The sequence below is a fragment of the Aquila chrysaetos genome, chromosome 26, assembly GCF_900496995.4.
Source record: "Aquila chrysaetos chrysaetos chromosome 26, bAquChr1.4, whole genome shotgun sequence".
NCBI lineage: Eukaryota > Metazoa > Chordata > Aves > Accipitriformes > Accipitridae > Aquila > Aquila chrysaetos.
Genome location: NC_044029.1, coordinates 1,596,700 through 1,609,043, shown reverse-complemented (window position 1 = coordinate 1,609,043; position 12,344 = coordinate 1,596,700). Strand labels below are relative to the sequence as shown.

Below are 12,344 nucleotides of genomic sequence, written 5' to 3'. Positions count from 1 at the left end.
TGGAATTGTCTTTCAGAGAAGAGGAGTTTTCATTGACCTCAGGAGAAGTTACAAATGCTCACATGTTTTGGAAATCAGACTACTTTCATGGGATCCCCTGCAAATATAAACACCTAAAAGATTTGAAAGTTGTGGCTTTTAGACATTACACCATTTTATTGACTAGTTAGGAGAAATACTGCTAGGCGTGGACTAAAACCACAGAAAAAAACACAGCATATCCTTCTGTCGTGGTTTAACCCCAGCCAGCAACTAGGCACCACGCAGCCACTCACTCACTTCCCCCCCTTCCCGGTGGGATGGGGGAGAGAATTGGAGGGAAAACAGTAAAACTTGTGCGTTGAGATACAAATGGTTTAGTAGGACAGAAAGGAAGAAACTAATAATTATAATAATAATAAAATGGCAATAAAAATAATAAAAGGATTGGATTATACAAAACAAGTGACATACAATGCGATTGCTCACCACTCGCTGACTGATGCCCAGTTACTTCCCAAGCAGTGATCCCCCCAGGCCAACTCCCCCCAGTTTATACACTGGGCATGACACCACATGGTATGGAATACCCCTTTGGCCAGTTTGGGTCAGCTGTCCTGGCTGTGTCTCCTCCCAAATTCTAGTGCCCCTCCGGCCTTCTTGCTGGCTGGGCATGAGAAGCCGAAAAATCCTTGACTTAGTCTAAACACTACTCAGCAACAACTGAAAACATCAGTGTGTTATCAACATTCTTCTCAGACTGAACCCAAACCACACACTGTACCAGCTACTAGGAAGAAAATCAACTCTATCCCAGCCAAAAGCAGGACGCCTTCCTTCTCCCCATGTCAATCCAACAACTGTGCAGTACATTTTAAAGCCCAGCATGCAGTGAGTTTGCATAAAACAAATCATAAGCACTTCAGGCAAGCATGACACAATACACTATCAATGGAAGTGCTGGTGGCACATCCTTTCTGAAGCTTTCCATGCAAAAATTCATATTGGTTTCCCAGGTATGATACTGATACAAGGAGAGTAAGGAGAAGAAAATAAAATGAAAGTAAGTTAAAGTAAAAATCAGCACGATTTACATGGTTTAGCAAAATACGGCTCCTGTTAGAGGCTGACTGGCTACAGTTTAAAATAACCTATTTAAGAGTTGGAGGCAATTTATCACTCCTTAAAAAAAAAACAAGTGCTAGATCATTAGGAGTAAAACAAACTAGGTCTACCCAGGGCTTTAATGCTATGTCTGGCTTGTTGGCAGGAAATTCTCCTATTTCTGCAGTAATTTGCCAATGATTTTAAAATGTTGCAGGGGAAGACACAGTAAAATTTTAAAATGCCTATGAAAGAATAAAAAATATACATTAAAATAGAAAAATATCTACCATCCTTTAAGTGTCTTGGCTAACCTATACAGCCTATGCTCCGCTCCCCCTGGATACGATCCCTGCCCTCGGTGGCTCTCAGCCTGACCCCGTCACGCTGCAGGGTGATGGAGGGAAGATGGAGCAGAAGGGGAAGGGGAGCAGAGCAGCACAAGACACACAGCACAACCTTCGCTCTGTCAGCACGTCAAGCCCAGGCTGTTAAGAAGAGGAAATGTTCTCTATCAGAATATAAGGGCCCAATTTCTCTGTACGACAAGCACATCTATGTCATACAGAGTCTCAGTTACGGTGCTGCCTATATGCAAGACTGATCTTATTATTCTGGGATCTCTCATTTGTCATCATTACAGTCGGGTTCCTGCAGCTCCTTAAGGAACATACTCGTATTTCTGATTAACAAATGCTTTGACTTTCCTATTTAATCTATTATTTTGCCTATCTAACCTACCTAATTTCAGGCTTGTCTCTCTATCAGCATTATTTATATAGCATAAAATTAGCTGCGGTAGCTCACTTTCCTTTGGCAAAAGGAAGTAGATCTGCCTGGAAAACTGCAAGGTTGCAGCTGGAGCCTGGCTGGTGCAATACATTTACACGCATCAAAGTTCACCCCAGCCCTTTGACGCAACGTCATACTTTCTTGACAGGTGAGCTCCTGTCATATCTGGCCTATGCAGAACCGGAGCTCCAATGCCGATAAAGTCGGTGGAAATTCTTGTAGCTACCAGTTCCTGTTTACAAGGCGGCCATAGAATCAATACACAGGATCAAGTATTGCGTTTTCTCAAGTCATGTACTTTTTATTTCCTCTCAGCAAATCCCATACGGCTGAGGCATTTTTATAAGAATGCAAGCAATTCTGAGCTCTGTGGAAAATGCTGAGTCCTGTCAGATGCAGGCAAAGAAGGGCAGAAGAGAAAAAATACATTCCTTTGAATACACTAATACAGAAGGCAATTAAGGAATACCACAATAATGAGCAATCATTCTCTCTCATAATGTATGTTGTGCTTTAAAGAGCAGGTGAGGACTCCCTGAAAACAATACCAAGTAACATAATGAAGTCCTGTCTACACAGGAATATTACTTCAAATATTTTAGATGAGTTGGCTTGAGTGCATTCACAAAGATTGTTTTAAAGAGGCTGGGCTTTCTTTTTGCATGAATGAAACCCGGGCTCACCAGCCCATGGCCTTCAGCTATGAGCTGCATCAAGCTCATGAGAGGATTCTGTCCATTTTGAATGATTTTCCCTCATTGTATAATGTGATAAGGTTTATCTGCTGTCTGGCCCCTGAGTGCCCTTTTCTGTTACAAGATCATCTGGATTAGGTATGTTATCACTCTCGCTGAATGCTGATGGCTTCCTTTGCAATTCCAGTGTGTGTTCCCCCCCAAGATTCACACATTTTTTTAGAGCAGCACCTCTTTTCCTTCCCTGATACTGTCTCCTGGCTTTGTGTAGCATGTCCAGCCCCAGCTCTATGACACTGCCTCAAATATTAGGATTTGTGAGTGTTGGCCAAACTAAATGCATTCCTGAGAAATGGACGAGTGCCGCCATAAAGCAAAATAACGCTGGCTGGTCTACAGGAGCACAAGGGATGTGAGCAGGACCTCCAGGACTTCTAACTGTTCAGAATAGGGTGAGCTGTGAAAGATTTATGCATGTATTGTAACATACCCAGGTGATTTACCACAGCTGTCAAATGATGTCACTTCAAATTGGGAGTTGTAGAGCTAATACTTTTTTTTCAAACCGCTAAATTGAAATGCAAAGACTGAGGTTACAAAAATGCTGTTTGAAATCCAGATAGGTGGTCAGCTTGAAAATGCTGCAGAGGGAAATACTCCTATCATGTCCTGTATTATATTGTAGCTCTGCATCTCTAAACCAGGTAGTATCTGGATGCCATCACCAGCGGTGGAAATGAGCTGTATGAACCATGGGCCTCTTTCCATCCGTTTGGCACTACCTTCCCTAGTGTGGTCATTGTGGTGCTCCAGAAACAAGAACTCAATCTTCTGTCCCCACCTTGTGCTGCTTGACTACACATCTGGGCTCGCTGCTACTCTTCCTGCCACTCAAACAACATGGCAGCACCGCATGAGTTAAAGGGAATACAGATTGCAGGGCAAGCGTATTTATTGCAACAGCGGATACAGAAAAAAAGCAATAGCAAATATACTTTGGCTCATAGTTTGTTCAGCACTCTTTAGCTCCTTTCACATTTTATGAGAGGAATTACCAAAATTAAACATTTCAAAATGCTGCGATTATAAGACACTTATAATCAAATCTTTAGCAATATAAAATTCTTGGATGCAGGCCAATTGTTCTAAAGTCTGTTCCCTTCCAGTGCACATGATGCTGACCTGTGTGTGTTCTAAGAGATCTTAAGGCAAAGACTGCGCTCCATTTTACTATGCACAGAGCAAAGCAGTGCAGCCTTCTCGGTTGCTGATCTGCATGATGTGTCTCTCTTGCTTCTGCAATTGAATATATTTCAGTACCCTTCTATGGAATGCTACATATCTTTCTGATTTATCCATTGCCTTTTTCACTAAGACTTTTTCTCACCTCTTGGAAACACACTTCAAGGTAACATTGCTACAGAGGTGCACATAAAACTGCTAACTTGAATCCTGTTACTATTCACCTCTCATTAACCCAGCATCTTCTTCCCTCCTTCCCATTCCAACACCAGCACAGGATTTCTATGGAAAGGAGATGTAGAGTGGGAGGCATCTTATTTTATTACACACTACTGGGTTCCTTGGGAACATCCATTTCCTAGGGAAGCCCAGGCTAGAAAAACAGATGGGAATGACATTCCAAAATTGAGAAAAAAAAATGAAACCTATTATCATTGTTGCTGAGTTCAGTGTAGAAATAACAAATACTTGCAATTTGTCTCTGGCAACTGAGGCACCATTATGATGAGGAACGTGAGACCTGCAAGCTGCTTGATGCATAAAAAATGTTTCAAAAAAGAAAAGGAGGATAGGAAGGAGAAGTCCAAGGATTCTGTGAATCGATTCCAGCACAGGACCCAGAGGGCAAAAAAAGAGCTGGAAGGATGCTTGTGACAACTTGTGTTAACTTTCACACGAGTGTCTAGATTCAGAGGAGTTTGGGACACGGAAAACAAGAGACAGGAAGATTTGCCATAAATTGTGCAGAAGGAAACAGACCTCTGAAGAATATGTGGACATCATACCGCTACCTCAAGTGCACCCTGATGTTAAAGGGTAGTGGTAGCTTCCCGGAGGTCCCCACTGCACCCCTTCCAGAAAACAGGAGTGATTTCTGCTTTCATTTGCAAAGACAGGTGCACTTAGCAGATAAGGTGCTCCATGCCAGAGTTATGCTGAGTAAGTGAAGATTATCGTGAAAAAATTGGCTGAAGCATCCCACTAAAGTTCTCATTTTCCCCTAATAACACAAAAACTTTAACAAAGATGCATCTCCTTCATATCTTTGGCTATAATACATTTGTTTTTCACCACTGTATTCTCTCATTTAAGAAAGAGCAGGACAAGTCCCTCATCCTGTTTCCCTGAGCAGCATGGACAGACACCTCCTCCTTCCCTCACAGATTTCAAACAAGACATGGTGAACATCTGCCACTTGCAGCAAATATTGATCAGAGTGTAAGGCTCCTCCACCTGCCCTTCAATTTCCCAACAAAGCCCTTCATTGTTATTCTACAGTTACTCAGAACAGTTGTACAGTTCCTTTCTCCAACACATTTGCCCAGTAAAAGGCATCATTAGCCAGAGAAGCAGAAAGACGTCTGGATCTCCCAGAGTGACAAAAGGAATGGACAAATCATTAACATCCATTGCAATCTGGGGAGTAATTCATATTTTTGTTGCAGTAAATAAGGCTGAATTTCTAAAAAACCTGTCATCAACTACTGTATATCATTCTGCATTAATATCTGTGAACTTTCTATAGTAATCAATGAGGCTTTGCAGAAGCTTGAAAAAATATCTTTTTTTTTTTACTATTTATGAAACCTGACTTTCAGTCTGCAATATAGGCACACATGTCCAGCCACTGCTTCCAGCACAACTCAGGATCATGACCTTTCCAAATATGGAAGTATTTTCTCAGTACCAGCACAGTGAAACACACTGTAATATGTATTTCCAGCCCACTCTGGTAGACCAGCACCAATCCACTGAGCAGCGAGCCAACTGGATTGCTGGCAAGCACCGAGGCACTAATGGTTACACAAGTCCACATGCAGCGGTGCTGCTGTACTGGTTTTTTTGTTGCCGAATATTCAGACTGCAGTCCATACACAGATGCTTCGCAAACTTTACCATCCTGAAGACCCAGCATAATTACTCTTCATCCCAACCAGGCATGGGAATGACTCAGTCTCCACCTCCTCCTTTTCTGCCCATATCGGTACACCACCATCGTGCCTCTTTCTAATCCGTTCTCAGGACACTCCACTGTCAATCTCCTCCATACAGCTTGGCAGCCATTTGAAATGGCAGTGGCTTAACAGCGGAGCAGTCCTGAAAATAGCTTGGTTTTACCCCAAACTGCAGAATCCTGGTAGGTTCCTGTATTTGTTCTGTAAGACAACGACCATGGAGCATTGCTCGGGAGAACACCTTCCCAGCACGCGGTATGAATGAATACACAACAGTGCGTATGCAACGAATCATGGGGAAATGGGGGCTGAACCACAATAAATAAATCATATGGATACACATTTTTACTCTAGCTAGTACACATTGGTTATATGCAAGAAAATATGTTCTGAAAGCTTTTCCTTGTAGATATGGAAACGATTTCTTAGAAACAGTCCCGCTCAGTTATCAGACCTATTCAAAACAAATGAAAAACAAACATTTCCAAAAACAAATAAGGTGTCAAAATGTGGCTATGTAAGACTAATCTAATGAAAACAATTACAATTACTTAAAAGCAAGAAAATAATTAATTTAAGGACATCTTGAGTCTTACAATGGCCACATGATGGCCTAGTGAATTATTCTTACCAGATTAAAGCAGAGGTGGAAGCAGGTCTATGGGCAGCCTTCCGTAACATCAGCCAAAGTAATCTTCAGCCATGTAGATTTTTTTTTTTCTACGTTATTATGGATGCTGCTGAAATTTGTGTTCACGCAGGTCTCAGCAAAGGGATATGAACAGACTCTCACTAAGGGAAAGACTCCTCAATACTGGTTGAATGAAATCACAGGATTCCCTTAATAAACAGCCTCAACTCTGACCAAGAATTGCAGTTTTTAGATATATTATTTTTAAACTTTCTTTCCGAGTCAGAGTACTTGCTTTTATTCAACGGGAAACGTTGCCAGGTATTAGGTCTGTCAACAAGTACATTACTTATATAAGTTACTTACATAATGGGTACTTCTGGAATCCAACGGTTTATATATAGGTTGGTATGAAAATGTGAAAACTATAAACTTTTTGAGAAATATATTATTTTTTATCTATATATTCACCTGAATTTGATTAATATGTAGCTCTATATACAAAGTATGTGTTACAGTTGAATACATATGGAGAGAAACATGGAATTTCTCACATATATAGGTGCTTATATTCCATTGTATGTTTAGTTTTCAAAAGAGCATTGCATTTGTGTTCACATGTCAGGACTGCTACTGAAAACAGCATTTATTTTTATCCAGGCCTGGGTCTTGCCTACAGTCAGAAGCGGTAAAGTTAATTCATAGAGCTTTCCTGTCGTGGATATACGTGTATCAATATAAAATTTAATACGCCCAAAGTAACGTTAACTTGTTTTAGGAAGGAGAATAAGCTATGCCAACACAAGGCACTTTACTGTTAGTGGAACGGGCGTATTTTACGAGGCTGTACTAGGACAACAGTTCAACCTAAGACACAAAAGTAAAGAAGAAAAACATCATGCCACTAAAAGAAATAGTTATGCCAGTGCATTCTGTGATGAACACCTCTCTTTCCTATCAATTGCTGAAATAAGTAAAATTCTCAGATGGGTATTGTTATGGCAAAAGTAGTAACAGCTTGTGCGGCGGGGGATAACTGATAATTAAACACCCAGGATGAAGCTGCCTGTTTGGACAGCTCAGGATGCCAGTGCAGGATTGCCACTGGAGAGCTATAAAGGCGGTGAGTAAAAGTGCTCTTTTTGCCTGTCAGCTGAGGTGATGAGGTCCCTCGAGTGGCACAGGGATTACAGGAAAAAGGAGGGGAGAGTTACGGGTTCAGTCATCACAGCCCCATGGCCCAGGGTGTCTGCGGTAGAAAGGGGAGACAGAACCAATGTGGTTTGTGTGCCTTTCTGACAATACAAAGACCAAAAAAAAAGAGCCTTTTTGGCCGGGGAGAGATCCTCTCCTTGAGGACCTGCAGGAAGTTGCTTCTGTCAAAATTACTTACAGCCCCTATGCATAAAAACAGAATTTGCCTGGATATTCTAAGCAAAGAGAGAAAAGCAAGAAAATACCTTTTTCTGTGCCTTTGGCTTCTGTTCCAAATGGGGGACGGACCCGGAAAATCCTAGTAGTAGTAGTAATAACAAAAATCGGTTTAGCAAAGGGTCAGCACGGGTCAGCCGTGCCCGGGGAACAGAGGGGTGCTGGCCAGGTGGGGGGAGGCTTCGGGCCCCTGAAGTTAGGCCTGTGGGGGCCAGCGGGACAGCGGCCCGAGAACCGGGGACGGACGGGACGTGGAAGGGGTCTCTAAATTTTGCAACTTTAGAAAGAGATGTCCTCGTCAGCGAAGCAATCCTGTCACACCAGGTCCTCGCGGTTGGCGCCTGTGAAGATGGGGGGGGGGGGGGGGGGGGGGGAAGGGACAAAAGGGAAAAAGGCGGGGTGAGGGGGGAGGTGGGTCGGGGGTCCCCTCCCGGAGGGGGGGGGGGGTGGCCGGGGCAGAGTCCCGCTCTCCCGGCGCCTGAGGGAGATGGACGGGCTGTGAGAAACCCCGGGGCCGCGCCGGATTTAGTGGGAGCAGGTTCAATGGCCGGCAACAGGTGGCTGGAACGGCCGGCGTCTCCCCGGGACGGTGGGCGATGGGGCGGCCCAGTCTGGGGAGAGGGGTTGGGGTCCCCGGCCTTAACCGGGCGGTGGAAGGGGACCGGCCCCGTCCCCACCGGCTCGGCACTGCCCAGCAACCTCCTCCTCCTCCCGCCCTGCCCGGGCCGCCGCCGCAGCCTACAAGTCCCGCCGTGCCCAGCGCCGTCGCGGTTGTTACCGTCGCACCCCATCCTTCCTCCCCCTCCGCCTTCCCCGCCTTTGGTCCCGCCCACTGTCGGCGGCGCAAGCGCAGGGGAGGCGGCGTCCAGGGCAGTCTCCCTAATGTAAGATGGTGGCCGGGCTGGCAGCGGAGCGCCCCGAGCTCGGAGATCGCCCGTCTCTCGCTTAAAGGTCGTCGGAGCAGCCGCCCAAGCGCCCGGCTCGGCCGCCGCCGCCGCAGGTCCCGCCTCAGGAGCGTCGCTGCGGTTTTCTGCCCTTCTCCCACCCACCACCACTGCCCCCCCCCCCCCCTCCGCCCCGCTTCTCCTCGCTTTCCTCGCCGCCTCTCTCCTTTCCTCCCCACCCTTCTCCTCCTTCTCCCCTCAGCCTCCTTCCCCGCACACCCACCCACCCGGCCGCCGCCGGGCAGCGTGAGGGAGAGCCGCGCACACGCACCGCGGGCCGGGCAGGGAGGAGGAAGGCGGGTGAGTGCGAGCTGAAGGCCGGGCCGGGGAAGGAAGGAGGGAGGGAGAGGCGAGGAGGAGGAGGAGGAGGAGGAGGAGGAGGAGGTGGGGGTGGGGGGGGGGGGGGGGGGGGAGCCGGGCCGCTCTGACTACGAGAGCGCCGAGGCTTCGCTGGGACGGCGCAGGCCTCAGCCCACCCCCCGGTGCCAGCCCCGGCGGCTGAGGGGGACGGACGGACGGACGGACGCGGCGGGCCGCTGCCGTGCGCGGAGGGCACCGGGCCGTGTGGGGAGGGCGAGGGGGCGGCTCCTCTCCGGGGGGCGCCGGGGAACGGGGGCTCCCTCCGTGCCGCTGCCCCGGGGAGGGGGGGGAAGGCTTTAGCGATTTCCTCCGAGCCGCCCCGGAGCGGCGAGGGGGAGCCGTTGGGCCGGGCCGGGCCGTGCCGCCGGCCGGGGGCGCGGGGGGCTGGTGCCCCCGGAGCCGCTCGTCTCTGACGGGGGAGGCCGGGCGCGGGGACCGCGGCGTGATTCACTTAGGATTTGCGTGGAAATTTCCTCTCTCCCCTTCTTCCTCCTCCCCGGAGCCAGGCTCCATTTGTTCTTGTGATCTGCACTTTTGTTTTTTTTTTTTTTCCTGAGAGAGAGAGAGAGAGGCAAACAGATGGTAAATGGCAGCCTCTGATTTGGGGTGTTATTTTGGACGGTCCGTGTAACCTCCAGAGATTTGTCTGTCGGTAAAATAACCGGTACGTAACTTTCCCTCTCCTACTCGCAAAATACGAGAAGCTCTTTCCATTTTGTGCGTTAGCAGAAGCGAATGACAAGGCTGCGTACGGGCTCTCATCCTACTTCCAGCGACGGTCGTACAGCTCTACCTGCCAGTCTGAAAGTCAGCTGCCGGTGCCTTCATCTGTGCAGGGAAAGGGGAGGGAAAATACGCTAGATAATTATCTTAAAATGCTTCGTTACCGTACCTGAAAGGCTTTAATTGTCCACGGCTTATATATTTGTGTCAGTACGGTAATATCAAGTACGTAGCTCATAGGAGAGGCAGCTCTCTCTAGAGCATACGTTAATGTAAGCAAAACCCATCAGCTAGTTAAAGCTGTGGAAACCCTAGGCCTGCAGATGTTAGCTTACTCCTGCCCCAAAGTTTTAGAAGTTAATGTTGGCCAATCCCACGTTTATTGAGCCTGTACAGATTTCTAACTCGCTGTGTTTTAATTGTCTGTATTTTGTTTTAGTTTTAAAATGTCTTGACTTGAGCATCCCTGTACTTTGACTTCATATTCTTGTGAACATGATGACTGGCGGTAACAGAAGAGAGACCTGTACCGCAAGAGGAATATGTAGGAGAATGAAATTCCTTCTAGCTCCTCTCTCTCCCCGCTTTAAAAAAAAAAAAAAAAGGGAAAGAGAAAAAATAAAAAATAAAGTGCAGGCTTATGAAGAGCAGAGAATAAAATAGCTGTTTGGTTTGGGAGGGTGAATTAGTTTCAGATGGCCTACAAATACTCAAATATACTTCTAGTTTCTTAGCATCTCTAATAACGTAGTGAACTAACACATGGTCTAGGATTAAGATGTGTTGTACTTCAGGCTTTTGGGATTCTGTGATAGAGTTTCCATTTCATAAACAAGACGAACACATGCAAGTGTTTAGAAATGCTTGGCAGTTGAACTTGGCTGAATTGCAAACAAAGTTCATTCTAGGAGAAAGGATTGTTTTGGAAAGGGGGAATACAATGACAAAATGATCTCTGCTTTTAACTTGCCTGTTTCTTCAGGTGTCTCTCTTTATTAGCTTTTAAAATGATGAGTCTTGGAGGATCCTAACAGCTTTCTCTTTGCAGAGACAAGGTGATGAGTGCCTGTCTGGAATAGTGCTCTATTAATTCCTCAGTACCTTTTCTTCAGCAAGTTTAAGAATAGGTATACAGTGCCCATGAAATAAAAGGCTTGGGTTAGAGAAACTGGTGAGAGAATATACACAAGTGTGTGGCTTCTTTGTTTAATTAAAAATATTCATTATAAACAGATACATGTTGTCCTTCCTGGCTGTTGTTCAGGAAAGGTAGGATATTCTTTGCGAGTGCAATGTTTTGAAACTACTCTGACCAAGATCTTAAGTATGGGCCCTAAAGGCTTAACTCTGGCAACTGTTTCTCAGAATTTTGCCTACCTCTTTGGAATAAATGAGATTGTTGCAAATAGGCAGTGTTTTGTAAGCACGGGTAACTTCTAAGTGGCTGATCATAGATTGCATCTTAGGCCTTGGAGAACAGAATTCATTGTTCTGGTAAGGTGAGGCTGATCTATAAGCCTTACCACAGATTGGAAGGAAATTACTTGCTCAGCAAGATGCTAGGATCAAGGGTTCTTAAACTTTAACATGGTGAATGGTGTCTTGGGTTGTACCAACCACCTTTTTTCCCACTCACAGTTGTATAGTACTGCTGAGATAACTTGAGTAAGTGCACGTGTGAAAGACTGTGTAACTTACCTTGCTTTAATGTCCTGAATGTTTCAGCTCTTTAAAGATGTTGGTGCTTTCTTTGCTTTCCAGTGTGTATCTTTCTACCTGCTTTGTCTCGTTTTTATGGGGTGGGAACAGCGTGAGGAGTCAGAGCTCTATGAATGAATACAGCCCCCATCTCTCTGGGCCCCCCTCTTTTGGTTCTTGGAGAAGAGTCCAGGAATTTATTCTTTTCAGGAGATTGGTTAGCATTTGTTAACATTTTAACAAATGTAAACACTTATCAGACTTAGAAAATGAAGTATGGCAGCGAATGGTTTGGCATGGCTTGAGATGCTGCTCAGACCTTCTGGTTCCTCCTGTAAGCAAACTGGGAGGGCAATATAAGTATCTAGCAGGAAATATGAATATAACCTCTGTAAGTAAAAGCATGTATGCGTTTTTGCATTAAACTATTTGGATCAGTTAGGTGCATGTTTTCATCAAACTGCGTTTTGTTATGTCGTACCAGAAATTTCGATGATATGCTTGGTTTTGTCAGATGGCATTTTTCTTGTGTGAGCTTGAAAAGGGAATCCTCATCGTTTTCTTACTTCAAAACTGTATCAGAGATTCTACTAATTTAGTGAACATTCAGAATACACATTCCTGACTTCTGGCTAGCTGTTATTAGGCTGGCTATACCAGCTTAAAGGAAGGAATTAGTGTTTAAACTAGTGATTTCCACATAGTACTAAGATCAAGTAGGTTTTGTGGTGGTGGGTTTTTTTGGGGTTTTTTTTTCTTTCCTTCCCTTTGGCTGTTCTGGGAACATGAC

The 12,344-nt window shown here is 45.5% G+C and overlaps 2 protein-coding genes across 3 annotated transcripts in view; one reads left to right on the top strand and one right to left on the bottom strand.

The window, feature by feature from the left end:
- Positions 1-2,150: 2,150 nt before the first annotated feature.
- Positions 2,151-11,317, bottom strand: LOC121232637 (formin-like protein 16). Its single transcript, XM_041120421.1, has 4 exons — positions 11,234-11,317; positions 7,859-9,084; positions 6,399-6,581; positions 2,151-6,221 (listed from the first exon to the last, which is right to left on the bottom strand). Exons 1-2 carry the CDS (start codon positions 11,315-11,317, stop codon positions 8,128-8,130), a joined length of 1,041 nt encoding a protein of 346 aa, XP_040976355.1. The 3' UTR covers positions 2,151-6,221; positions 6,399-6,581; positions 7,859-8,127.
- CNOT4 (CCR4-NOT transcription complex subunit 4) overlaps positions 8,962-12,344 on the top strand; it is an 85,365-nt gene continuing 81,982 nt past the window's right edge. Inside the window, exon 1 of one of the 2 annotated variants that reach the window (XM_041120536.1) lies at positions 8,962-9,073. The gene's annotated coding sequence lies outside the window, so the exon portion shown is untranslated. Of the gene's footprint in view, positions 9,074-9,698; positions 9,798-12,344 lie in introns of those variants that run through there. The other variant, XM_041120537.1, reaches the window with a different exon arrangement.